General features: G+C 40.9%; 1 protein-coding gene across 1 annotated transcript in view; it reads left to right on the plus strand.

Moving 5' to 3' along the window:
* PXDNL (peroxidasin like) overlaps positions 1–27,219 on the plus strand; it is a 282,705-nt gene that overhangs the window by 211,352 nt on the left and 44,134 nt on the right. The window contains exons 14-17 of the mRNA XM_045004068.1: positions 557–713; positions 3,466–3,574; positions 8,944–9,101; positions 22,180–23,683. Of these exons, the coding sequence (XP_044860003.1) occupies positions 557–713; positions 3,466–3,574; positions 8,944–9,101; positions 22,180–23,683 (1,928 nt within the window). The remainder of the gene's footprint in view (positions 1–556; positions 714–3,465; positions 3,575–8,943; positions 9,102–22,179; positions 23,684–27,219) is intronic.

The following is a 27,219-nucleotide window of genomic DNA, read 5'->3' on the forward strand; positions in this document are numbered from 1 at the left end:
TATTTAAATCTGAACTGATTGTACCACTCCTGTAAACTACAAAATAAGCAAAGAAGCCACTTTGTGAAACAAACATGTTAACACCCCAATCTCATTGGTCCATTCTCAGAGGCTAATAGCATCAGTAAGATTTCCTGACTCTCTGAGAGAAAATACTTTGCCCAAATACTCCTTTGTACTCAGTCAGTCAGTTACAGCAAGACTTCTCCTACCTCCACAGTGTCCTCATAGGTCACCTTTGCAAATTACCAGGTACAGATAAAGCAGTAAGAGGGAGGGGACCAGCACATTAATGGGAAAGAAAAACAAAACAGATCCCCACCATTGATTTTGAAGCACTCTGATGTATATTCCTATGCCTTGTCTGTGGTGGAATCTAAAACATTTTTTTCAGTCCCCCCACAAAAATTGTTCCATGTGTTGAGGGCCTTCATGAATCAGACTACCTCTAATCAGTAGTTGATTTGAGATGTTTCATTAGTAGTAGCTTTCCACCTTTTCTGAGAAGAAATTGAGAGACACCAATAACATGCACTTTGGGTGTTTTTGTTTGTAGACCGGTGTTCAGATTACTGAGAGTGGCAAATTCCATGTGAACTCAGATGGCACTCTTACAATCAGAGACTTAGGACAAGGAGACCAGGGGAGATATGAATGTGTTGCAAGGAACTCTTTTGGCCTGGCTACAACCAGTATGGTGCTGACTGTTACCAGTAAGTTTCCAAGTAGCTGTTCCTCTACTAATGTTTCAATTTCTGAAAATCTGCCTAGTGTCTTGAGTTCTGATAAGCATAGAGCTTTTTTGACAGACAAATTGTAAATATGCTTTTATTAAATATTTAATTGACAGCACTCTTCTCTTTCTCCAGTTAGTAGATATTATAATGTTAAACATCAAAGAAAATGAAATATATGTCAAGGAAAATTATCACCTCATGAACATTTACTTTTATCCTTGTCTTTTTTTGTTAAACCAAGAACAGTGTCCCCAAATAGCTTTGAGGTACTGGTTGCCATTTCAAAAGCAGGTCCTGTATAATGTTAGCAGATATCTTTTTTTTTTAAATGTTTATTAAAGCAATAATACCTTTCAAGAAGTAGAATTACTCTGAGACCCAAAACTGAACTGAGGGAAAGTTAAGCTTGAGAATGTATTTCATTTGTTGTTTTAAAAAAAAAAGTTAAAGAAAATATTATGGATTTTAAAAAAAACAAAATCCCTCAAAAGTAAGGAAAGAGGCAGATATATTATAATTAAATGAAAATTATATAACAAAGAATAGTAGAGAAACAAAAGGTGGGTGAGGTGATATCTTTTATTGGACCAACTTCTGTTGATGAGAGATATGAGCTTTCGAGCTTACACAGAAGTTGGTCCAACAAAAGATATTACCTCACCCTTCTTGTTTCTCTGATATCCTGGGACCAACATGACTATAACAACATTGCATATAACAAAGAATGTCATTACAGTTTAATTTGTATGCAACAAAAAGGTATTTCGGGGATTTGTAACACAATTATCATGTGGCAGTCCTATTCGGGGTCACTAGAAGGGGATTTACCAGGTGCATGGCATGCCTTGGGTTACATCACATTTTTTCTTTTTAAGAAGAAAACTCTGCTGCATTCAAAAAAAATTAAGGTAGTTGGTGCATGAAGAAATCATCAAGAAAAATTTTGAGTGATTTTTCTTTTCTTTTCTTTTTTTTGCTCTTTCTCTGTGTGTACCCATTTGAAGGTCATTGTAATAAAACACAAAATTTAAGAAAGTAAGACGGTACTTTCTGAACATGCTGCAGTAATTTTGCCATTTGTGCTGATCTCCCAATTAATTCTGTCCTAGAAACTGTAATTTAACAATGCATTACTAATAACTAAGGAATCCAAAGACAAATTGGAGGATGACGTTAATGGCTTTGCGTGGCACAATTTTGTACTTCTACTTTCGGGGGGTTGCTCTTGGAGCCATTTAGGGTTTCATGCTAAAAATGCCTGTATTTTGTCATCTGTGTGCATGCTCTCAGCTCTAGAGTACAGAAAACTATCTGGGCAAAGTATTTTCTCTCAGGAATCAGTATTGGTTCTGTCAGTCTCTGAGAATGGACCAATGAGAAATGATAGTTTAACATGTTTGTTCTATAAGGGTCTCCCATGCTTATTTTGTATTTGACAAAGGAGTGACACAATTGGTTAAAATTTAAATAAAAATGGACCTTTATTTTTTATAAGCCCCCTTCCCAAAGTAATAGTAAAGTGTATAGATTCTATTATACAACTGTAACAACTATCCATGCATATTATCTTCTATTTATTCTTTGTTTGCAGTGAAGTCAATTGAGCATAATATATTGCATGTATTATCCCGTATAAGATTGGATATAAATGAGAGAGCGCAGACAAAGCAGCTTGTAGCTTTTTAAAAAATGCTGCTGTTCGTTGTGTAGATTGGTCCACTGAGCAACCCGTAACTTCCCTCAGTAGATATTTTCTCCTGAGAAAGCACCACTTAATCTGAACTACCATTGTGACTAATTTAGATGAGTTAATAACCTCATCAGATATCACTACCCTATTTTATCACAATGAACCTCTCATGTTGGAAAGCTCCACTGTTTTCCTGGTTTTTACTAGGGAGCAAGGGCTAATTGGAAAATGGGTGAGATGATGGGAATGGAGTCTCTTGCTTATTTTTCAGGGATTTTGTAGTGTTCTAGAGATTGTCTGGGATGGAATGGTTTTTACAAGTCCTCTTTATTTTACCTCATACCCCTTTGCCTGCTCCCAGATGCTTCATTTTTATGACGCTAACTTCCTTTTTCAAATGTAACTTCGTAGTACTGGTCCATGGGGAGGCTCCCTCAATATTGCTAGTCTGCTTTACTCTAACAGAAGAGTGAGAGAATATGAACGTGTGGCTCTTGGTGGATTATGCTAAGTACGTTGCCCCAAAACTGAATTGTTCCTTAAAAAACAATGTTTATGGTTTCTTAACAATTGGGATTTTGGGACCTCAGATTGGTTCCTTCTGTGATGACCAAAATGTTGTTGAAAGCTCAGTGTACTTCATCCTTGTGACCCTTTCTACTGAGATTCAATTCCAATTATGATGATTTTTGGGTGGCTCCTTCTCCTCTAAGAATTGAAGTGAGACTTAATTCACAAAAGTGTCTAAGCAGCTGTACGTTGATAACATTGTCATTATTAACCGGATCTGAACCAGTGATCTGAAGGTGTCCTGTATCTCTTTACCAATTCTGAACATGCCAGCTAGGATTATTGTATGGAAGATAATTGCCTATTCTTTGCAATGTCTAATATAAATGTCAGGATTTACAGCTTTTTTTGTTCTTGTAAGGCTTGTCACTTTAAAATGCCAAATGTTATTAAATGCTATTTATATCACATAAATTTGAACTTTAAAAATGAGACATTTCTCAAACTATGGATTTTTTTTTTCTGCAGTAACGCAAGGTAGACCAGCTGGTGATAACTTTGTTGAATCATCCATTCTCAATGCCATCCAAAAAGTTGACAGTGCAATTAACTCCACAAGAAGAAATTTGTTTTCGCAGTAAGAATTTATTTTATCTTTGCTCACAGAAATTGTTCATATTTTTATTCTGCTTAACTTGTGAGTGTTTTTAAATTACAAAAAAAAACCCCTAGCGACACAAGGTTGGTGAGGTAATATCTTTTATTGGATCAACTTCTGTTGGTGAGAGAGACAAGCTTTTGAGCTTACACGGAGCTTAAAAGCTTGTCTCTCTCACCAACAGAAGTTGATCCAATAAAAGATACTACCTCATCAACCTTATCTCTCTAATATCCTGGGACTAACACAGCTACAGCAACACTGCATTCAAAAAAGTGTACTGTAATGAAGTTGTCAAAACATATTTTTGCTTGTAGCCAGGACATGGTTTCTTAGCCCTGGTCTACAGTATGAGTTTAGGTCAAATTTAGCAGCGTTAGATCGATTTAACCCTGCACCCATCCACAGGACAAAGCCATTTTTGTTGACTTAAAGGGCTCTTAAAATTGATTTCTGTACTTCTCCCCAACGAGGGGTTTAGCACTGAAATCAACATTGCTGGGTCAAATTTGGGGTAGTATTGGCCTCTGGGAGCTATCCCAGAGTGCTCCATTGTGACCGCTCTGGACAGCACTTTGAACTCAGATGCACTAGCCAGGTACACAGGAAAAGCCCCGGGAACTTTAGAATTTCATTTCCTGTTTGGCCAGAGTGGCGAACTCGTCAGCACAGGTGACCATGCAGTCCCAGAATCGCAAAAGAGCTCCAGCGTGGACCGAACGGGAGGTACTGGATTTGATCACTGTTTGGGGAGATGAATCTGTGCTATCAGAACTCTGTCCAAAAGACAAAATGCCAAAATATTTGAAAAAAATCTCCAAGGGCATGATGGACGGAGGCTACAACAGGGACCCGCAGCAGTGCTGCATGAAAATTAAGGAGCTCAGGCAAGTGTACCAAAAAAAACAAAGAGGCAAACAGCCACTCCAGGTCAGAGCCCCAGACATGCTGCTGCTATGATGAGCTGCATGCAATTCTAGGGTGGGCCTCTACCACTATCTCACCCCTGTACGTGGACACCTGCAAGGGGGGAGTCTCATGCAAAAGGAATGAAGATTTGGGGGACGAGGAAGATGATGAGGAGGATAGTGCACAGCATGCAAGTGGAGAAACCATTGTCCCGGACGGCCAGGAACTGTTTATCACCCTGGAGCCAATACCCTCCCAGCTCTCCCAAGGCGGACTCATGGACCATGAAGCCAGAGAAGGCACCTCTGGTGAGTGTACCTTTGTAAATATAATGCATGGTTTAAAAGCAAGCATGTTTAATGATTAATTTGCCCTGAAGTCTTGGGATGCATTCCCGGCCAGTACAGCCCCTCCTTTTAAATGGCCAACCCAACTGATGCTTGGTATGGGAAAGGAAGGTGCTGCTGTTTGAAGCCATTCCCACATGTTATGAAGGTTGAAGAAGGTGAAAGATTGTGGCTTACCATGGCTGCCTGCAAGCCGAATTCTCTTGCCCAACCTTGCGTGTGTGATCTCTCACACCAAACCGGCAGGCCCTCAATATAAGAGGCAAAATGTGACCTTATACTGAAAGCACATGTGCTATGTAATGTTAACAGCTTGGTTCACTGTGAAATTCTACCTATTGTTCTCTAAAATGTGTCTTTTTAAATACTACTCTCCCTTTTTTTCCTCCCACAGCTGCAAATGTTTCAACGCTCCCCCTATCATCTCCATCCCAGAGGCTAGCGCAGATAAGAAGGCGGAAAAAATGCACTTGCAATGAAATGTTCTCTGAGCTCATGCAGTCCTCCTGCACTGAAAGAGCTCAGCAGAATGTGTGGAGGCAAACAATGTCAGAGTCCAGGAATGCAAAAAATGATCACGAAGACAGGAGGGATGAGCAAGATGAGAGGTGGCGGCAGTGCAATGAGAGGAGGCAGGATGCAATGCTGAGGCTACTGGGGGATGAAACTGATATGATCCACTGCTGCTGCCCCGTGTAACTGCCCACCCTCCTCCTCAAGTTCCATAGCCTCCTCACCCAGACACCCAAGAACGTGGGGTCAGGGGGGAGCTCTGGGCACCCAACCACTCCACCCCAGAGGACTGCCCAAGCAACAGAAGGCTGGCATTTAGTAAGTTTTGAAGTGCAGTGTGACCTTGTCCTTCCCTCCTCCCCATATCCACCACCCCACCCGGTGCTTCTCTCCTCTCCCACCCCTCGCAGGCTACTTTGGCAGTTATCCCCCTATTTGTGTGATGAATTAATAAAGAATGCATTATTTTGAAACAATAATGACTTAATTGCCTATACAAGCAGTGATCGAAGGGGGGAGGATGGTTGGCTTACAGGGAAGTAGAGTGAACCAAGGGGGCGGGTTTTCATCAAGGAGAAACAAACAGAACTGTGACACCATAGTCTGGCCAGTCATGAAACTGGTTTTCAAAGTTTCTCTGATGCCCATGCGCCCTGCTGTGCTCTTCTAATTGCCATGGTGTCTGGCTGCATGTAATCAGTGGCCAGGTGATTTGCCTCAACCTCCCACCCCACCATAAACATCTCCCCCTTACTCTCACAGAGATTGTGGAGCACACAGCAAGCAGCAATAACAATGGGTATATTGGTTTGGCTGAGGTCTGAGCAAGTCAGTAACATGCGCCAGCGTCCCTTTAAACATGCAAATGCACATTCTACCACCATTCTGCACTTGCTCAGCCTATAGTTGAACAGCTCCTTACTACTGTCCAGGGTGCCTGTGTATTGCTTCATGAGCCATGGCATTAAGGGGTAGGCTGGGTCCCCAAGGATAACTATAGGCATTTCAACGTCTCCAGCAGTTATTTTCTGGTCTGGTCAGCCCTTCCGGCAGCTGTTCAAACAGACCAGAGTTCCTGAAGATGCGAGCATCATGTACCTTTCCCAGCCATCCCATATTGATGTCGGTGAAACATCCCTTGTGATCCACTAGTGCTTGCAGCACCGTTGAAAAGTACCCCTTGCAGTTTATGTACTGGCTGCCAAGGTGATCTGATCCCAAGATAGGGATATGCATTCTGTCTATTGCCCCACCACAGTTAGGGAATCCCATTGCAGCAAAGCCATCCACTATAACCTACACATTTCCCAGAGTCACTACCCTTGATAGCAGCAGCTCAGTGATTGCGCTGGCTACTTGGATCACAGCAGCCCCCATGGTAGATTTTCCCACTCCAAATTGATTCCTGACTGACTGGTAGCTGTTTAGCCCTCTGGAAGCTTGCAACGCTATCGCCACTCACTTGTGAACTGTGAGGGCTGCTGTCATCTTGGTATTCTTGTGCTTCAGGGCAGGGGAGAGCAAGTCACAAAGTTCCATGAAAGTGCCCTTATGCATGCGAAAATTTCGCAGCCACTGGAATTATCCCAGACCCGCAACACTATGCGGTCCCACCAGTCTGCTTTTTTTCCAGACCCAGAATCAGCGTTCCATGGCATGAACCTACCCCATTACCACCATGATGTCCAAATTGCCAGGGCCTGTGCTTTGAGAGAAGTCTGTCAATGTCCTCATCACTATCGTGATTGTGCTGTCGTCGCCTCCTCGCCTGCTTTTGTAGGTTCTGGTTCTGCATATACTGCAGGATAATGCGTGAGGTGCTTACAATGCTCACAACAGCAGCGGTGAGCTGAGTAAGCTCCATGCTTGCCATGGTATGGCATGAGCAGGAGAGCAGAGTTGCAGCGGAAGTGGTGGATGACGACAGATGCCACGAGAATAGATATTTATACCGAATGATGAGAGGACCTGCGAGGTGGATTCATGGCACCAGGAGAGCAGAGTTCCAGCAGAAGCAGTGGTTGTATGACGACGGTTAGCAGTCCTACTGCACCATCTGCTGAAAGCAGTATGGTGTCTGCACAGAAAAAAGGCATGAAACGATTGTCTGCCGTTGCTTTCACGGAGGGAGAGGCGACTGACATGTACCCAAAACCTCCCGTGACAATGTTTTTGCCCCATCAGGCATTGGGAGCTCAACCCAGAATTCCAATGGACAGTAGAGACTGCGGGAACTGTGGGATAGCTACCCAAAGTGCAATGCTCCGAAAGTTGATGCTAGCCATGATACTGTGGATGCACTCCACCAACTTAATGCACTTAGTGGGGATACACACAATCGACTGTATAAAATCGCTTCCTAAAAATCGATTTCTATAAATTCGACCTAATTTCCTAGTGTAGACATACCCATAGTAGCAGTCATTATCAGTTAAGCTTTCGAAGGGAAGGTCATGCTTCTCAACACTGAGCAAAGTCAGAAAACATATTTTTTAGTATTTCATCTTTTAGACCCATCTCTATCTATCACCTGGGCTCTCTATCACCATTCAACTGCCATCTGATTACTTTCTGTGGCTTACAGCTCTCTAAGTGCCTTCTTGCTAAGGGCTAACCTAGCCAGGAACTCTGTAGCCAAAGCTTTGGGAACAGTAGGAAAGAACCAAACAGAACATCCATAAAAAGTCTTTCCTCTGGACAGGAACAAAATGTCTGGTCCCTGTGGTTCCTCTATTGTGCAATGCAGAGGGGAGTAAAGTTGTAGAAAAAGCAATTAAGTTATTAGAGGCTGTTACTGCTGCAATGCAATACAGAAAAAGGATTTGACAGTGCTAACCTTGAGAAGTTTTCATTCCTCTGTGAGCCTTAGGCTTTTGTTTTCTTGGTGAAATCACTAACTTATAATTCCCCCCATGAACGACAGTAACTGTATTATATTTCTTTGGCATTTAAGTGTGGAAGGTAAAGGCAATAATATGTTGTTGCAGTGTAGCTGGACACTGGAACTCCTTTTTTCTTGTCAATCATAAAGTTCAGGTAAATTCAGTCTAATCTTTGAATTTTATGGTAGCTTTCAGCCATTCATGGGTGAATAGTAGGCTATCCCTTTATTTGGAGGGGCAAGTAATTGACACCGTTTTCTTTCCAAATGCATTTTTCCTTTAACAAAAGGGAAATCAGACAACTAGTCCAGAAAGGATGGTGAGGAGAAGGTAGCATGTTCTTTCCTTTAAAATACTATAAATGCCTCTTTATAAGTTGGCTGTTGGAGAGTATGAGGGTCAGATGAGCAATAGTATTTTCTGTGATATCCCACTGTAGAGTAGTGTTAACACTCTTTGATTTCTTTGGCTTTGCTCTATAACATATACAAAACACCCAGATAAGGGGAGAAAATTAAATATTTTATTGCATGTAGGTTTCTACACACCATCAGTTTAAGACTACTCTCTTGAAGCAGGCTAACTTCTTTGTGATTATTTTCAGATGTTGAATATCTATAGAGAAACTCTGGTCATATTTCTACACAGAAATTAGTTTTAATATATTGGTTTCAATAGGTCCTTTTCATTTCTGCAGGCGTCCCCGGACTCCAAATGATCTGTTGGCTCAATTCCACTATCCACGGGATCCTTTCACTATAGAGACTGCAAGAGCAGGAGAGATTTTTGAGCAAACACTTGATCTGATACAGGAGCATGTTAAACAGGGTCTGAATGTTGATTTTGATGGAATAGGTGAGTATCAGTAAAAGCTAGTATCTTTTCACTTTGCAATGTGTTGCTGTATCTCACCGGTGAAATTTGACCTGCAATAATATCTGACATTTATAGTGTTTTCCATCCAGAAGGCATTATACAAAGCATTATACATAGTGTAATGCACGCAGGGTTTATACTGCACCTAGGGTTGGAAAATAGCCATTCTATTCTAGTACCACTGCACAACTTAGGACGAGAAGTGAAAAACCATTTAGCTAGTTGAAACTATTGGGTGATTTTGGATATAACAAATTACCAGAGCTGGAAATTGACTGTAACACTGGACTTAACACTTCTACATTTTTGAAAAGTGCTTTAGTTACCACAAGTAATCAGGACCTTTCTTTTACTCTTGCGGAAGATACCCCCTCCACAGGCACAGTTCCCCTTATATCATGGGACTTTGGTTCAGAAATGACTTAAAGGCAAAGGTGACATTTATTGAGTTTCTTATCAATGCCCCATAATGCAATGGGGAATTGCTGTAACAGAAGAACCATCTTTCAAATGAGAAATTTTAAGGATAAGAAAACATTCCTACCCAACTTCTGTATTAATGTACTTACAGTGGTTGAAGCAATTTTCTTTGTATTCACTTGTCTATATTTCTTTGCCTGCAATTACATTTTTTAATCCTTTTTGATATTGTCATGCTGTTCTAGTGTGAGTTGCTCTTTGTTTTTCTTCAGAATTCCATCTCTTTCTCTCTAATGGCAGTTGCATTCTACTGACTATATTATTAATTCACATTTCTTTTTTTATATTATCAAATTCATCTTGTCTTGTCAATGAAGGAGTGTGACCTTTAGGGTTACTATTTCAAAAAAATTACAAAATCTTCTATTATTTCATAGGGCTCTTCCATTTTAACATTTCATTTCCTATTGCAATATCAAAAATCAGCAAGCAATAAATTATTACTATGTCTGCATGTTTGTCACAGAGGTCGCAGAAGTCACAGATTCTGTGACTTTCTGTAACTTCCATGAAATTCCACAGCTGCAGCGGCCCGTGTGGCTTACACCAGGGATGCCCAAACAATTGGCGCCCTGGAAGCAGCCAGAAGCAGGTCCATCTCCTAGGCGGGAGGGCCAGGACGCTCTACGCACTGATCTCACCCACAAGCACCACCCCCCAGCTCCCATTGGCCAAGACATCTAACTTGTTTAAGTCATTTTTTACTTGTTCTTTCCCTATTTTAGACTCTGATCCTACCTCATTTTCACTGGCATTCACTATGTTAGATGTCCAATCACCACCAACCTTCTTGGTGAAAATCGAAACGAAGTCATTAAGCACCTCTGCCATTTCCACATTCTCTGTTATTGTCTTCTCCCTGTGATACAGCAGGCCCAGGGAGCAGGGATAGAGGGGAAATATATAATCCCTAGGCTAATTAGGGAGTGGTTTCCTGTAGACTAGGGAGGGTTGCTACAGGTTAATTGGAGCACCTTTAGTCAATTAAGGCCATGTCAGGAACCTAATAAAACTCCCTGCTTCAGACAGTCAGGGGAGGAGGAGGAAGGAGAGCGGACTGGAGCTTGGAGGTGTGTTGAGAGATTTGAAAGACCAGAAAACCAAAGTAAGGAAGACTGTGCCCCAGCAGGGCAGGGAGATGACCCCAGCCCCCAGTGTCTAAGGACTGAGGGTAACCCCTCCTAAGGGGGGAAAGAGGGTAAGAAACCCACAGGGGTTGTGAGGGGCTGGGACTCAGAGCGAGGAGCAAACCCAGATCTTCCCCCACTTCCCTCCTCTACCACCTTCCTGGGCTACTAGCGGGGCACTCGGTGCCTAAGAGCAGGGGCAAGAGGTGGTGTCTTAGCCCCCTCACCCCGAAGAAAAGCGCGGGACGCACCATATGAACATCTGCCATTTTGTCACACCCCTCATTGAGTAATGGGCCTACCCGATCCTTGGTCTTCCTCTTGCTTCTAATGTATTTGTAGAATGTTTTTTTTTTTGTTACCCTTTATGTCCCTAGCTAGATGGATCTCATTTTGTGCCTTGGTCTTTCTAATTTTGTCCCTACATACTTGTGTTGTTTATTTATATTCATTCTTTGTAATTTGACTGAGATTCCATTTTTTGCAGGATTCTTTTTTGAGTTTTAGATCATTGAAGTTCGCCTGGGAAGGTGCAGTCCCCTGACTATTGTGGGTTTTCTTCACTATGCAGTGAAACTACCAAAAGGAAAGCCTTATGTGAATTTCACTCATACAGAGCTGAGTAGAAAAATACTCACCTTAACTGTTTCCCTGAATTTTATTACTTTGACTCACCAGGAGTGCTGAAGAACCCTTCGAGTCATTGTAACAAATCAAGGCATTTTGTGAATAATGTAAAAGGTGATAAAAGTGCATCTGGATGGCAGAAGACAAGAGGGAGCTGGCATGTGTTTAATGAGGCAGTTGTTCTCTATGCTAAGAGCTTGTTCTAGTCCAAGAAATGCAGAAACATGATAGCATGCTGCTAGCACTTGACTAATGGAATCCTTTTAGCAAACTTGTAATCTCTTGCTCTCTGTAAACATTGATGCTTCTTGTTTCCTGTATTTGATTTACTCACCTAAAACACACTTTCTGTTTTCTCCACTTGGTTAATTTTTTTCCATGGCATTGAGCACTGTTGTGCCTTGAATTCTTTATGAAGAATGAGTGCAGGAAGGGTTATGTACAAAATTCCTTTTCAGCTTTTACATAGCAATGATGGTATGGTATGGTATGTTTTTGTTTGTTTGTTGTTTTCCCCACATAGTCATAGTTACAAGGCTAACTGCCCTCTTTCCTGGTCTCTGCGAGCACGCAGTTCAGGTCTTGGGTATCTTGCCCTTATCCATCTTGGAGTGCAATTCTATCTTCTAGACTGGAATCTGGATACAAGAGGTCATCTGTGCCAACCATGATTACTGAATAGGCCCCAGTAGATATCTGCATTTCTTCCCTTCTGGAGCCTGTAACCAGTGATTTAGAGAATAACAGCCTTCTTAGGGTTATTAGAAAATGCAACAAAGCATTAGAGAGTGATTTCAAAGTCATAAACAGGCTGTCCACATATTTAGTCTCATGCAACCCTTCACTACAAGCTAAGTTAGATGGGTTCCCCATTTGAGTTACAGAAAAAAAAGCCAAAACCAACGTAAGCCTTTTTGGAAATCCAGGCACTGTTGAGACTGAGCCAAGTGTCAGTTTATCCCTCAGACTGTGTGTTCACTAGTCTATTGTCTACTCTCCTCTGACATGCCAACACACCATCTTAGAAATTCATTCCATAAACCCCATTTTGGGGTACAGATCAACATTCATCACTGAGCACCCCCACATTCATCTCTCACATAATAGTTTGTGAGTTTTCAGAATGTCTGTGACACAATTAGAAAGAGAGAGATTAGTGGTGGATATATAAACATGTCATTTCTAGAACATTGGTTCAAGTGCGCCTCAAGTTCGTAGAGACCGAACACCATTCGAATCTGTCAGTTCTTCTCATTGACCTGGTGCTTTCAGTCCAGTTCCTGGTGGACATATCCACATCAAACAAACCATAGTTACAACTGGCACTAGGTGGCTCTCTTGTTTTCAGCCTCAGAGAGTGGCTTAATGTGCATGATGGCTAGCTAGAGTGTCATTTTTAGATTCTATTTTGGAACCCAGCCCAGATGTGGATGGTCAGGTCAAATATGTTAGTAAGTAAGGTGGTGAGAAGAAGTTTACATGGTCTATTCATCTGTTCTTTTATTTAAGTACCTTGTAGGTCTATGCTTTTTGTATCCCTTTGAAATTGTCATATTTGTATGATGCCACCCACTCTCAAGCTTCCAGCTCCAGGGCTGTAGCCTGGTGTGGGTGGAGACTCATGTCTCTCTCCTTTCTGCCCAGGATATTTCCAGGGTGCACAGTTCCCTGCCTTCACTGTGTTGTTCCCAGCAGAGGCAAACTGCCCAAGCATTCCTGCTTGCTTTCTCTTCAGAGATGGACACAAGGAATTGTCAACAGTTATAAGTTACCACACAGTTCTTTCTATGCAGCCTATTTTACTCTTCTGATAAAAGCACTACAGAAAATACATTTAAAAACAATAAAAGAACCTACATGCATGCTAATAAGCGTACCAGATATCACATCAATCAAAGGAGTCTTTCCAAACATCACCCAAGGGGTTTCTTTTGTGGTGATAAATTCATTACAGCTTCAGTTCTGAATAAGCTCCCTAAAATATGTTTAGTCCATACTTTATACAGTTATGGGGTCTTTGAGCTGGGTTTTTCAGAACCAGGTAATTAGTAGACAATGGGTTTTCCTCTTCAGGGCATAGCTTCAAAAGGATGGATTTGAAGTGGGTTATTTGCATTCCCCTTACTCCCAGTTCCTTCCTAGTATAGCCTTCTCACAGATATTGTTCCAGAAAGCCCTTTAAAGTTCCTAATACCTTCCAAAGATTGCATTATTCAGTTTCCTAGAGAAGTTACATACATACAGTGACATGTACACAATTGCATTTGTAATACAATGGGCCTCAAAGGTATTAAACCTAATTCAATAAGGGTTTACTTAATTCAGTAAAGTTAATTCAGGATATTGTCAGTTTTTCACAGGAGGAAATATGAGTAGCCAATTTTGCATCAGGTTGGGCAAGAGTGTGTGTGCATTGCGGGGTAGGATGGTTGGCCATTTCCTCTGCCTTAAAGATGGTACAGATCTCTGAAATATGGCATGAGGCAATGGTAATTGCCATTCCAAAGCCTGGGAAGCCCACAAATGAAGCAGCAAGCTCTAGGCCAATTTCTCTACTATGCATGATGTATAAACTTCTTGAACGCATCATCCTTAAAAGAAAACACCCTTTTACTGAGCCAATTATCCCTGTCGAACTGGCAGGCTTCTAGCGAAAACGTAGTTGTTGCGACCAAGTTCTGGTACTCACAACTCACATTGAGGCTGTCAGAAAAAACTAAAGACTGGCACAGTATTTGTTGACCTGTCATCTGCATATGACATTATATGGATTAAGGGTCTGATGCTGAAACTTGCAAAAATTATGCCTTGCTACCAAACACTTTGCCTTCTGTGGTCCATGCTGAGTAACAGACACCTATGGGTGTACCTGGGTAATAAGACCAGCTCACCGTGTACCATAAACAAGCTACCACAATGCTCTGTACTGACACTAATGCTTTTTAATATTTCCATAAGTGGCATGCCTCCAACTAAATCATTAAAATTTGGGTATGCAGATGATTTTGCCATGACAATCCAAGCAATAAACCTCCATGACATTGAGAAAGCATTAACTGAGGACCTCCAAACTATGGAATAATACTTCTGGAAATGGAAGCTGAAACTAAACCCTGGAAAAACAGTAGGAAGCGCATTTCATCTTGATAATTGGAATGCCAAAAACACACAAAGTAGCTTTCTGTGGTAAAAATGTGCAACATAATTACATGCCAACATGCTTTGGAGTGGAACTCGACTGCATCCTTACCTTCCATGATCACCTTGAGAAGGTAACTGCAAAGATAAAAATGAGAGCCAATATAATTTAGAAACTAGCAGGTACAACCTTGTGTGCATCGGCCTCAGCGTTGCGAACATCTGCAATAGCACTTGTATATTTGGTAGCTGAATATTGTTCACCCATATGGAGTAGATGCAGCCACACGTGACTTGTTGACACCCAGCTGAATACAGTGATGCCGTGTGTCACTGGAACCCTTAAGTCGACACAAAGCCATAGGTACATGTTCTTTTTAACTTCGCTCCCGCACTGATAAGCTGAATTGCTGCAATGCTGTGAAGCTCAGCGAATCCAGTAAAACAGATGTCTTCCTATCCACCAAGACCTCGACAATGCCCCCCCTCCAAATCTCTTAAGTCTTGCAAGCCTTTCTGGGAACATCTGCTTTGCCTCATGCAATCGGACTATGATCAGAGAAGGTTTGGAAAGCAGATTGGGCTAAACAAGACTTAAAAAATAAGCACCTTGTGCCGGATCCCAGGCAGAAGTTTCCTGGGTTCAATATTCCAGTCATCTTGGTCAACTCTGAACCGAATCCAAACCAATCATGGTAGATGCAGACATATAATGCACAAATGGAAAATCAAGGACTCCCCAGCATGTTAGTGTGGTTCCCTATGACAAACCATCAAACATATTACTACCTACTGCCCAATTTATGAATATGAAGGAGGCATCACTGCAATAAATTCTGCTACTTCTGATGTAGCCATTTGACTCGATGAAGTTCAAGTGAAATTGTAGTTGCTGCTGTACACCAGCCATATGGAAGAAGAAGTGGTGAAGGATTTAACTGAGTGACTTTGTTCCTGAGTTTCAGAGACAATGTGGAGGACCCAAGGCTTCAGCAGGTGGTGCTGGGGCCTAAATTGGAGGACTTTGATGGCACAGCAGTATCTCCTGAAGTGTAACTGTCTATATCTGTTTCCTCACTACTGCTTAACACAAGAATACAAATTTATAATTCTCTGGCTCTTCCTTCAATATAGCAATTATTAGAACATAAGAATGGCCACGTGCGGTCACTTCAATGATGGTTCTGACAGTGGCTGGAGACAGATGCTTCAGAGCAGGCACGTCGCCTGTCAGGGTAATCTGCTGGCGGACCGGAAGACAGTGTTTACACTGACCGTCCGTAGGCATGGCCGCCGCAGTTGCCCACCACTACTTCAGAAGGAATGAACAGAACAGGGCAATTATCAAGTGAGCCATCCTCTGTCATCCAGTCCCAACTTCTGACAGTTAGTGGCTCAAGGACCTCCACAATATGTGGTGGTGTCCCTGACCATCTTGGCTGCTAGCCATTGATAGACCTGTTCTCCTAATTCTCTTTTGAATTCAGTTATACTTTGGTTCTTCACAGCATCCCCTGGCAGTAAGTTCCAAAGGTTGACTCTGTGTTGTATGAAGAAGCATTTCCTTATGTTTGTTTTAAACATGCTATCTATTATTACTATGTAATAACATGTGAAATTAATGTCAAAATTAAAGGCATGATTGTCCCTTTGGCCCCTCACTGGGTAGGTGTTTAGGGGGCTTCAAAGTAAGGAAGGAACAGGAATTCCTAATTCTATTAATTCTATGGAGCTATGGGGGATGGAACACCTGAGATTGATTGGAGGCTGGATCTATCTGATGTGGGCAGCTGGTCCTCTTTTCTGTTCCTCTGTTCTCCTTTTCCCATTGGAAAGATACTTCTTTAAGAGCCCTGCTGTCATTGACTCTGTGTATATGATTTATATATATGATGTTATATGATATTGTTGTGGATGAAGGGTGAACCATACCTGTGATCAGTCTGTGGGCACTTCTTGTCAGCAAAAGGCCTGAACCAGAGTTATAGAATTCAAGGTCAGAGGGGGCCACCAGGTCATCTAGTCTGGCCTCGTGTACATCAATACCACCCAGCAACTACAAACCCAACAACCAAAATTAGACCAAGGTATCACAGCCCTCAGGAGACTAAACTATTTTATGCCACAGGCAGAGAATAGGAGGGACTGAGGTGCATCTATGCATGAGACCCCTGCAGTAGCAGGGAGCTGGTGAAATGATCTAGACCCAGATGATTTTGGAAAGCAACCCTCACCTCATGCTGCAGAGGAAGGTGAAAAATCCCCAAGGTCACTGCCAAACTGACATGGGAGAAAATTCCTTCCCAACCCCACATATGGCTATCAAATACATGCTGAGCATCTGAGAAAGAACCAGCTAGCCAAGCACATGAAAGAGCGAATTCTCAGTACCACCTCAGAGTACAGGCTCACCTCATCCAATGTCCTGTCTCCCACTGTGGCCATCTTTGATGCACTTCTTTCAGATTTGAATCCCATGATTCACCACACTTTTTACTGGGCCACCAGATTCTAGCACCCTCTGTTAACCAACCGTATTACCTCCATGGGGTCCAACTAGGTTTGACATCTGCTCTAGAATTTCCAGTGACAGCGAACAAAGCTGGATTTATTTGTTTATAGCAGCATAAGAATCAGAGAGAAAAGGGTAAAACATAAGAAAAGCCTACATGCATATTGTCTTACATAAACTTGGCTGTCCCTTGAAAGTTTTAGGTAGGTTCTCACTTATCCCTAATGCCTCAGCAACTGTGGACCATGTTACAATCAGTTTCTCTGCAACTCCTCTGTCTCTCCTTTCCTCCAAGGCTCAGCTTTTTAACTGCTTCTCCAACCTTTTTGTTTGAAAGTTCCATCATAAAAAAAAACCCTTGGCTTCCAGCTGGAGACTTTCTACCCTCCTGCCCTCTGAACTAGCCACACCCAATTCCACACCTGCAGAGGTAAGCGTTGAAGGAATTATTGTTCAATGGGCATGTGAATATGGCTATTTGAACCCAGTAGCTTTTGTAGGTGAAGTTCAAAGGTAGCTCAAAGTGATTTAACTCTTTAGATGCCCTTTAGCCAGAAACACATTAACCACCAAGCCCATAGACAGATATAAAATTAATACAGAACAATACAGATAATTCCCACGTTCTCCACAAATATACATTATGTCTATCTTTTTTAAAACACTAGATTGGGTGACTGACGTTACCTGTCATTGATATTTCTTGTACAAAGCCTGTGACATCAGATAGGATTTAGAGAAAGTGTTGGGTGGTATATTAAACAAACTAGCCATAAGAAACACTAAAGATTGGAGATTTGCTGTTATCAGTGATCACATTCTGTGCTTAATTTTTTTATATTATTATCGTTGTGCTCTTACAAATAAAAGACAATTTCCTTCCATATTCACAGCCTTTGATGTTTTGTTTTCATACGACAAATGTTATAAGTGGATGAAACTCCTTGTGCAGTGCTCTGTCTTAAATAGGAGCCAAATGTTCAGCACCTGTTTTTTTTTTCCAGTAAGAAGTTGTTCCAGCTATTTTTTTCTCAGAGCTAATAACAAGTATATTTACTATAAAACCAATCTTTTCCTTGAGTTTGTTTTCATGTTACTTTTTAATCTTTAATATAGAAGATTCAGAGGGGTAACAACTTTGCATGTGCTGATGGAATCTGAACATCTAGTTCAGGGATTGTGTTTTTCCCATACAGGGTAGTTAATATCAGAACATAATAAGCAAATTATTATTTTATCATTTTATTCCAGGTAATTTGTCCATAGCACTCTTCCTCTGATTTACCTTAGAGTATATTCTTTACTGCTATTATGTTTTAAATTATAATTTAAGTGCAATTCATCTACACCATTCATATTCACATACAGTAGGGATGCATCCATGTAATCACTATTGTATTTTGAAAGAATTGGTCCTACTAGATAACTTCATTATATGTTGTCACTCCATTATATCATAACTCGGAGTTAATCAGAGGCAAAGAAAGTTTGAAGTGTATCCCTTTCCAACCAAGCATGTGAGCCATTACCAGTTTCCCTACCTCTCACATGGCTAGTCCGGGGCAGGGATATAAATGGAAAAGGGAAGCTGTTGCAGAGGTGGCTAACTCATAGACACTAAGGTCAAAATGGGCGATCATGATTATCTAGTCTGATCTCCCATAAATTGCAGGGCACAGAACCTCACCCACCTACTCCTGCAATAGTGCTATAACCTCTGGCCGAGTTACTGAAGTCCTTGTTGGGATTCCCTCCGAGACCGCTTTCCACTCAGTTTCCCAAGAACTCAGTTCAACTCCAGCCTTTGTCACTCAGGTATCTTTATTTGGCATACAGCTGTGCTACACTGAATTGATCAAACTCAAACACAGGGGGATAGATGCAGGATACATCACAGCACCAAAGTTACACAGAAACTCTCTCCTCTAATGGTTAGAAACTTTCATCTAATGTCAAACCTAAACTTGTTGATGGACAGTTTATATCCATTTGTTGTTGTGCCAACATTGGCCATTAACTTAAATAACTCCTCTCCCTCCCTCATGCTAATCCCTCTGATGTATTTATAGAGAGAAATCATATCTCCCCTCAGCCTTCTTTTTGTTAGGCTAAACATGCCAAGTTCCTTAAGTCTCCTCTCGTATGGTAGGTTTTACATTCCTCTAATCATCCTAGTAGCCCTTCTCTGCATCTGTTCCAGTTTGAATTCATCTTTCTTAACATGGGAAACCAGAACTGCACCCAGTATTCCACATGAGGTCTCACCAGTGCCTTGTATAATGGTAATACTTCCCTGTCTCTACTAGAAATACCTCACTTGATGCATCTTAGGATTTCATTATCCTTTTTCACAGCCATATCACGTTAGCAGCTCATAGTCACCCTGACATCAACCAATACACCCAGGTCTTTCTCCTACTCTGTTGCTTCCACTTGGTACATCCCCAACTTATAGCAGAATATAACCGTGACATACCCATGGAACAGTCCAGACTAACGAGTAGACATATCACTCCTGCCCTCTAAGCTGGGGTTCCCTTTACATTGCTTTGCAGCTGTAGCCTCCAGCTTGGACTTCTCACAAACAGCCTCTAGCTATGTCTATCTGTGTGTTGCAGCCAGCCAGCCACACCTTGGCTCTTACCAGCCTTGGTTATAATGCAAGGTGACCCCAATAAACTCTGTCTTAAATTTTCTCCCAGAAATATGTCCTGTACTGTGCAGCCCTCTCCAGGACAATAGAAGTATTATTCAGTTAAGTCTATTATTATTTTAAGATAATACTATGCCATCTTACTAGTTCTTCAGACATTTCAATTTAAACACACTGGATTAGATAAAACAATAAAACAAAATTATTAACTACAGAGGGATAGATTTTAAGTGAATACAAGTAATGAGGCATAAAAGTCAGAAACAGTTACAAGAAAAATAAAGATAAAACACAGCTAATGTCTAATTTACCAAACTATGTTAAAGTCAAAGCAAAGTTTTTCTCTCCATATGCTTTCAACATTCTTACTGGTTAAACTTCTTAGGCCAGGACCCCTTCTTCTGTTTAATGGCTGCTTCCTTTGTCCCATTTTGTTCAGTGAATCAGTGGACAGAAAGGGAGGAAGAGAGGAGGTGCCTTGGGGTGTCTTTTTATAGTTTGTTGCCTGTTTTGAGAAGCATTTCCAGCTGGGAGAAAGGTAACAGGCAGCCTGTGTGGAAGGCAACTCCATGCTGTTTCTTTGCTAAGATGTAGATATTTTTGCCCTTGTCCCCTTTCCTGCCAAAGAGTGGCCACTTAGCAAGGAATGGCCTATCAGCCTTGTTTACACCTGGCTGAGGCATCAGCTTGCTCTTTGTCTCTGAGGAACGGGTTTGGCCCACTCCATACTTTTAGTCATGATCTCAGCTTATGTTTATAGCTTCACATATAACACTGCTACATGCATTTTGCCATGATATTATTGGTCAGCAAATTGAGTTTTTAAATTTCTCTCAAGGCATACTTTGTATAAAGATTATTGCAATAGTGTTCAGGGTGTGGACACAGGATACATTCTGTCACAACTACCTAAGTACATGGCCTTGCAGTCTGCACCATTAAATTTCATCCCATTTCTATTACTCCATTTTTTAAGGTCATCCAAATCTTGTTTGATATTCTGGTCCTCCTTTGTATTGGCAATGTCTCCCAACTCTGTCCTCCACAAATGTTGTTAGCATACTCCTATTTTTGTGCCAAGATCATTAATTAAAATGTTAAATAAGATTGGTCACAAGACCAATCTACTAGGAGCCTCCCTCCATACTGACAGTACACTTTTCAGTATGACCTGTTGTAGTCTCCCATTTGCCCAGTTACTTAGTAACGTACATTTTGTAATGGAGTTTATTATAAGAGAAATTTATTGTGAGCAGGGTGTGGCACTGACGTACATTGAGCTACAATGGAAATGTGTAGAAGACCTTTAGAGGACTGTTTTCAGTAGTGAAAATATTATAAATAACTGAAAGAATATTCTGATTTCTGCAGGGTATTTTTGTGTGGTTTATGGAACTGTAGAAATTAGAGATGGAGAGGATATAAAAACTTCTACCAATAGTCTATCCCATGCCAATCTCAGATTTGTACCTACAGTATACTTTCCAGTGCTTTATTCAGTTCAATTTTAAATTACTGAAATGATGGATCATTCACCATCTTCAGTGGGAGTGTCTTCTGTAGGCTAATATATTTTTCTGTTTAAAAACAGCTTTCTAATGATCAGCCTGTGTGTTCCTTTGCCCAATTTCCTCCTATCAGTTTATTCTCATCCCCTGGTGCATTCTTTCTCTTTGATGTTTTTATCCGCCAAATACTCGTAGTCAGTTCTAATATCCCCCTTAGCCTTTGTTTGGCCAAGCTATTACATTTCTTTTTATCTTTCTTCATAAATCAATCCCTTCAGCCCTTTAAATATTGTCAGTTGTTCTCTGAATTTTCTCCAGTTTTATATAAACTTTCTGTCATTCAGATTCAAGAACAGAATGCAGTATTCTCAGTCTGGTTTCATCAGCAATTATTACCTCCCTAGTCCATGACACAATGTCTCTGCTTTAAAAACAGAAACAAAATCATTTTTTTGCTCTCCTCTTGCATTGCTAGCTCAAATTTAATTTGCACTATCACTCTTAGTCCTCTTTCAGCATTACCGCCTTCCAAATATCTGCCTCCCATTGATAAGGCTTCTCTCCCTCCTCCCTCATCTTCCAGCTATATTAGCTTGCATTTTCCATCTTAAATATCAGTTGCTTTGTTACCTGCCCATATTTCAGACCTATTTTATAGAGTTTTAGCATTTCTGTATATTATTTTTTAGCCCTCTCTGGTATTCACATCCCACCCCACTTTAGCTGTCGTTGCTATCACTTCAGTGTTTTCTCCACAACCCAATCCTGACCCCTGTTTAAGTCAGTAGGAGATTTGCCATTAACTTCTCCAGGAGCAGGAGCAGGAGCAGGAGCAGACCACAGACTATCAGAAATTGAGTAAGGCCTATATCATGACAAACACTTTATGATAAAGAGATTTTTATCCATGTATACACACCATTAATTACTATTGAACTTAAGAATCTTACATGGATTCTTACACTTCTCTTTTATATGAGATCAATTAATTTCTTCAAATGTTGTGTTTCAGAGTTTCGCTACAATGACCTGGTTTCCCCACACTACCTCAGTCTGATTGCCAATCTCTCTGGATGTACAGCTCACAGGCGTTTCCCAAACTGCTCTAACATCTGTTTCCATCAAAAGTACAGAAGCTACGATGGAACATGCAACAACCTACAGCACCCAATGTGGGGTGCCTCTTTGATTGCTTTCGAACGGATCCTTAAACCTGTGTACAAAAATGGCTTTAACTTACCCAGGAGTGTCAGTCATGACTCTTTGTATAATGGCTATCCTCTTCCACTACCAAGGCTTATTTCAACAGAAATGATTGGTACAGAGACCATAACTCCTGATGATAGGTACACTCATATGCTCATGCAGTGGGGCCAGTTTTTAGACCATGACTTGGATCAGACAGTGCCTGCACTGAGTATGTCACGTTTTTCTGATGGACGCTCTTGTAGCTTAGTGTGTACTAATGATCCACCTTGCTTCCCCATCATTATTCCTCAGAATGATCCCCGAGTGACAAATTCTAAATGCATGTTCTTTGTTCGCTCAAGTCCAGTTTGTGGTAGTGGGATGACCTCTTTAATAATGAATTCAGTCTATGCAAGGGAGCAGATAAACCATCTAACATCATATATCGATGCTTCTAACGTTTATGCAAGCTCTGACAGGGAGTCAGAAGAGTTAAGGGATAATACAAATCAACATGGTCTCCTCAAGGAAGGCCTGCTTGTCCCATCTTCTGGAAAGCACTTATTACCATTTGCCACAGGTCCCCCGACTGAATGCACAAGAGATGAAAATGAAAGCTCTATACCTTGCTTCCTTGCAGGAGATCACCGAGCCAATGAGCAGCTGGGCCTCACAGCCATGCACACTTTGTGGTTCCGTGAACATAACCGCATAGCAAGGGCACTGTTGAAAATGAACCCACACTGGAATGGAGATATTATTTACAATGAAGCCAGAAAGATTGTTGGTGCACAGATGCAACATATTACCTATAGCCACTGGCTACCCAAGATCCTTGGTGACCATGGCATGAAGATGATGGGTGACTACAAAGCTTATAACCCCAATGTGAATGCCGGGATTATTAATTCCTTTGCAACTGCAGCTTTTAGGTTTGGTCACACATTGATCAATCCGATTCTTTATCGCTTGAATGAGACCTTTGGCGAAATCTCACAAGGCCACCTTCCACTCCACAAAGCTTTCTTTTCACCATTCCGGATAATCCAGGAAGGTGGCATTGATCCACTCCTGCGTGGCCTTTTTGGCATTGCTGGTAAAATGCGAGTATCTTCTCAGCTTTTGAACCTGGAGCTGACTGAGAGGCTTTTCTCCATGGCACACTCAGTGGCTCTGGATCTGGCAGCTATGAATATCCAGAGGGGGCGTGACCATGGGATTCCTCCATACGTTGACTATAGGGTTTTCTGTAATTTAACCTCAGTTGAGAAGTTTGAGGATCTTCACAATGAGATTAAAGAGCCAAAGATTAGAGAAAAGCTGAAAAAGTGAGTATTAGTGAAAATACACTTATTGTATGTGATACATGGCAGTTAATACTGTATCTTAATGTCTCATCAGAGGCCACAGCAAGTCTGTTTTTAAATGCTTTTAAAATTGCTTAACTGTAAACTCCCTCTTAAAACCTTAGTCACACAGTGACTAATCTTAGTCTCCCTCTCCATGCAATTTTCTTTCTTGTTTTTTCAGACAGGATTGATGAGATCTCTCTCCTTCCAGATCTCTATCTCCCTTCCTCTATCTTCCCTCAGCCTTTCTCAGCCATTTTCCTTCTTCCCGATAACTGGCACTGACCTTTTTTGCCTGCTCTCCTCAAGTGCTCCACCTATGTTTTTGACCCCATTCATCTCCCATCTGAACACTTACCCCCACTTTTAACCTCTCCTCTACTCTTCTAATTAACTTGTCATTCTCTTCTGGCTTCTTTCTTTCAACATACAATCATCATAAGGTTTCCCCATCCTCAGTCCTATTTATCTCTCCAGCTATTCTCCTTCCTTCCTTCCGTCCTGTCATCTCCAAACACACATTTAACGCTCTTTACTTGAGTTCCTTTTCATCATCTCCATCCTGGATCCCTTGCCCCCAGTCTGGCTTTCACCCTTTACACTCCACCAAAACTGCTTGCACAAGATTTCTAACAAGCTTTTCTTGACCAAATCTATAGCCCTCCTTAATTTTTTAGCTGTGTTTGACAGTGTTAATCATATCCTCTTTCTCAGCATCTTATTCTTTCTTGTTTTGTGTGTGTGTGTGTGTGTGTGTTTTAATATACAGTCTTCTACTGGTTCTCCTTCTCTAACCACTCTGTCTTTTAGGTGGTTTCTCTGTTCTCCCTTTTACTGTGGAGTTCAGCAGAGCTCTGTCTTTGGCTCCTTCTTCTGATTTGTATGCCTTTTCTCTGAGTGATCTCATCTGCTCACATACTCGCAGCTACTGTCTGTACACTGAAGATGACCAGAGCTACTTCTCTACTCTTTACCTCACACTCCTCACCTAGTCCTGCATCTCACATGATTTATCTCACATCTACTTCTAATGTATTGCCATCAACTTACATTTAACATGGACAAAACATAACTCCTTATCTGTCCTCTGACATCTTCTGTGCTTCCCCCACTTACTGTCAAACCCACCATTCTTTCATTTCTTTCTTGATGCCTGGCTTATCTGCTTCTCCCACAACTGTTTCTGGGCTGATTCCATGCTGACCTCTTTCCATGAGGAATCCCCTTCCTAAGCTAGTTCTCAAGGACACTGATCTGATCACTGTAATTACTCCTCAGGACCCACAGCTGTTGTGAGACCTAGTCAACAAATGATTCAGCAGAGATATTAACTTTTGGTGATCTGGTAATGGAACAAATTTCCACCAAATCGTACATTAGCCCTCAATGAGTTCCAATATTATCTTACTGATGAGTTGCCCCTGTCTTTCCTACTGCAGTCTCCTCCTTGTTTCCCCCGCAACCCAGGATGTCTTGTCTAATACTAGCTTGAATGTGCTTTTGTTTAGTCAAGCAAACAGGAAGCATGTTTGTTGTGTGGTATAAATAATAATAATTTAAATGGCAAATGCTAGATTAACCTTACTAAAGATCTGTTGCAGAATGAGTGCAGCAGAAAGCATTTCCCTGTGTTAATGTGGCTCTAGTCTCTCTAACATGACTCAACGCTAACTTGGAGGGACTATAATTAAATGTGAACTGATAGGTCATTTTTCATGTGTATTTGCTTCTCTGTTGGACTCTCAACGATGCTGATAATTAGTGCCATCATGACTAACATTACTGGTTTTTCTGATGCAAACACCTGTGCATTTGTGGTGATGAACTCATTCCATATAGGCTAACAAACAGTAGTCAGATGGTAATGATTTTCTGTCATCCCTGACCTATGCGGGATTCAAACTGTTGACCTAAGGTGACTGGCACTCGATCCTTTTGCTTATGTTTATGGAGAAATATAGGGATTTGATTTTTTTTTTTATGAAGGCTCTGAGCATTTCCAAGAAAATGCATGTAACCATTCTTACTAGAATAAAGTCTCACTAGCTGTACATGGCTTGCAGAGATGTTTAACATATTATAGAGAAAATGTAGTATAGCAAATTTTTTAAACTTATGTTTTCTTTCACCAGTCTTTAAATATGATGAGATAAGGAAGTAATAATTGTTTATAATCTCTCGAGAGTTTGACAAAATAAATAGCGACTCAGCCTTCCCTTTGTGTTGTAAAAAGCGTGGGGGAGGTCAATGACATGGCTAGTTAGCTTCTTGTTCTCTAAGGGAATGTCTGCACTGAAGCTGAGGTGTAATTTCCAGCTTGGACAGACATACCCATGCTAGTTCTGATTGAGCTAGTGGACTAAAAATAGCAGTGTAGCTAGCAGCCCTGAATGTAATTCCATCTGAAACACTAGTACTAGTAAAAACAACGAGGAGTCCTTGTGGCACCTTAGAGACTAACAAATTTATTTGGGCATAAGCTTTCATGGGATATAACCCAATTCATCAGATGCATGGAGTGGAAAATACAATAATGTTATGTGAATCAATATTGTGCATTGATTCCCTACTGTGCAAATAAAATGTACTCAAAAGTATTCATATTGAATGTGTAAGTAATTTGTTTACTGCAATTGAAATCTAAAATTGTATAATCCTACACAAAAAATATACAGCACTGCTGTTTTTTATGTAGCACAGTACACATCATTGGTTTCAAAGTACAGAAAAGTATATAAAACAAAAACAATTATCATTACTGATAAAAATGCAACAGTGAACAAGAAAGCTTTAAGATGTGACTTAAAAACAGATAAGGCATTTTGGTTTGCATTTTGAGATAAGCTATTTATTTCAATCAGTAGGAACATAGGCACAGAAATCTGTCATTCAGTGATTCTGTGACTAGAAATTGAAACTTTAAAAGGTGACAATGTGGAACATAACCTGAATGAAATGTGCTAGATATCAGAAACACACTGGGTAGGTCAAAACCAAAATATAAAAGTGAATGTATATAAAAGTGAATATAAAGTATACAAAATATAAAAGTGAATAAAAGCCGGTGTCAGGATGCTAAAAACACGTAGACCGCGGTTGCAAGTTTCAGAATTACAGCAGGCTTCTGAGCAAGATGAAGGTTGCACAATCACCTTTTCCAGTAACAAAGACCAAAAGAGATTAAATCATCTGAGAATCTGCTAAGAGCAAAAGTGGTCAACATTTAGCAACACAGTTCCAGTCTATGTGGAACTTGTAAACAGAGATGGAAACTTGGATGCAAAATTCAGTTGCAACATTTGATCTCACTCCCTTCCCCATAGTTCAGGGCTCAGATCTGGAGTTTTCATTATATATATTATAGATCTATTGATTTTCACTTTCTCACACTCACCTGCAGAAACATTTACATGAAAGTCCATTGATTTTTCATGGGGAAATGATGTCATTTGTAGTAGTAAATATTATTTTTATACCCCCTCCGGCAAATTTGCAACCCAAAAAGTATTTGCAAA

This window comes from Mauremys mutica, chromosome 2, assembly GCF_020497125.1.
Source record: "Mauremys mutica isolate MM-2020 ecotype Southern chromosome 2, ASM2049712v1, whole genome shotgun sequence".
Classification (NCBI taxonomy): Eukaryota; Metazoa; Chordata; order Testudines; family Geoemydidae; genus Mauremys; species Mauremys mutica.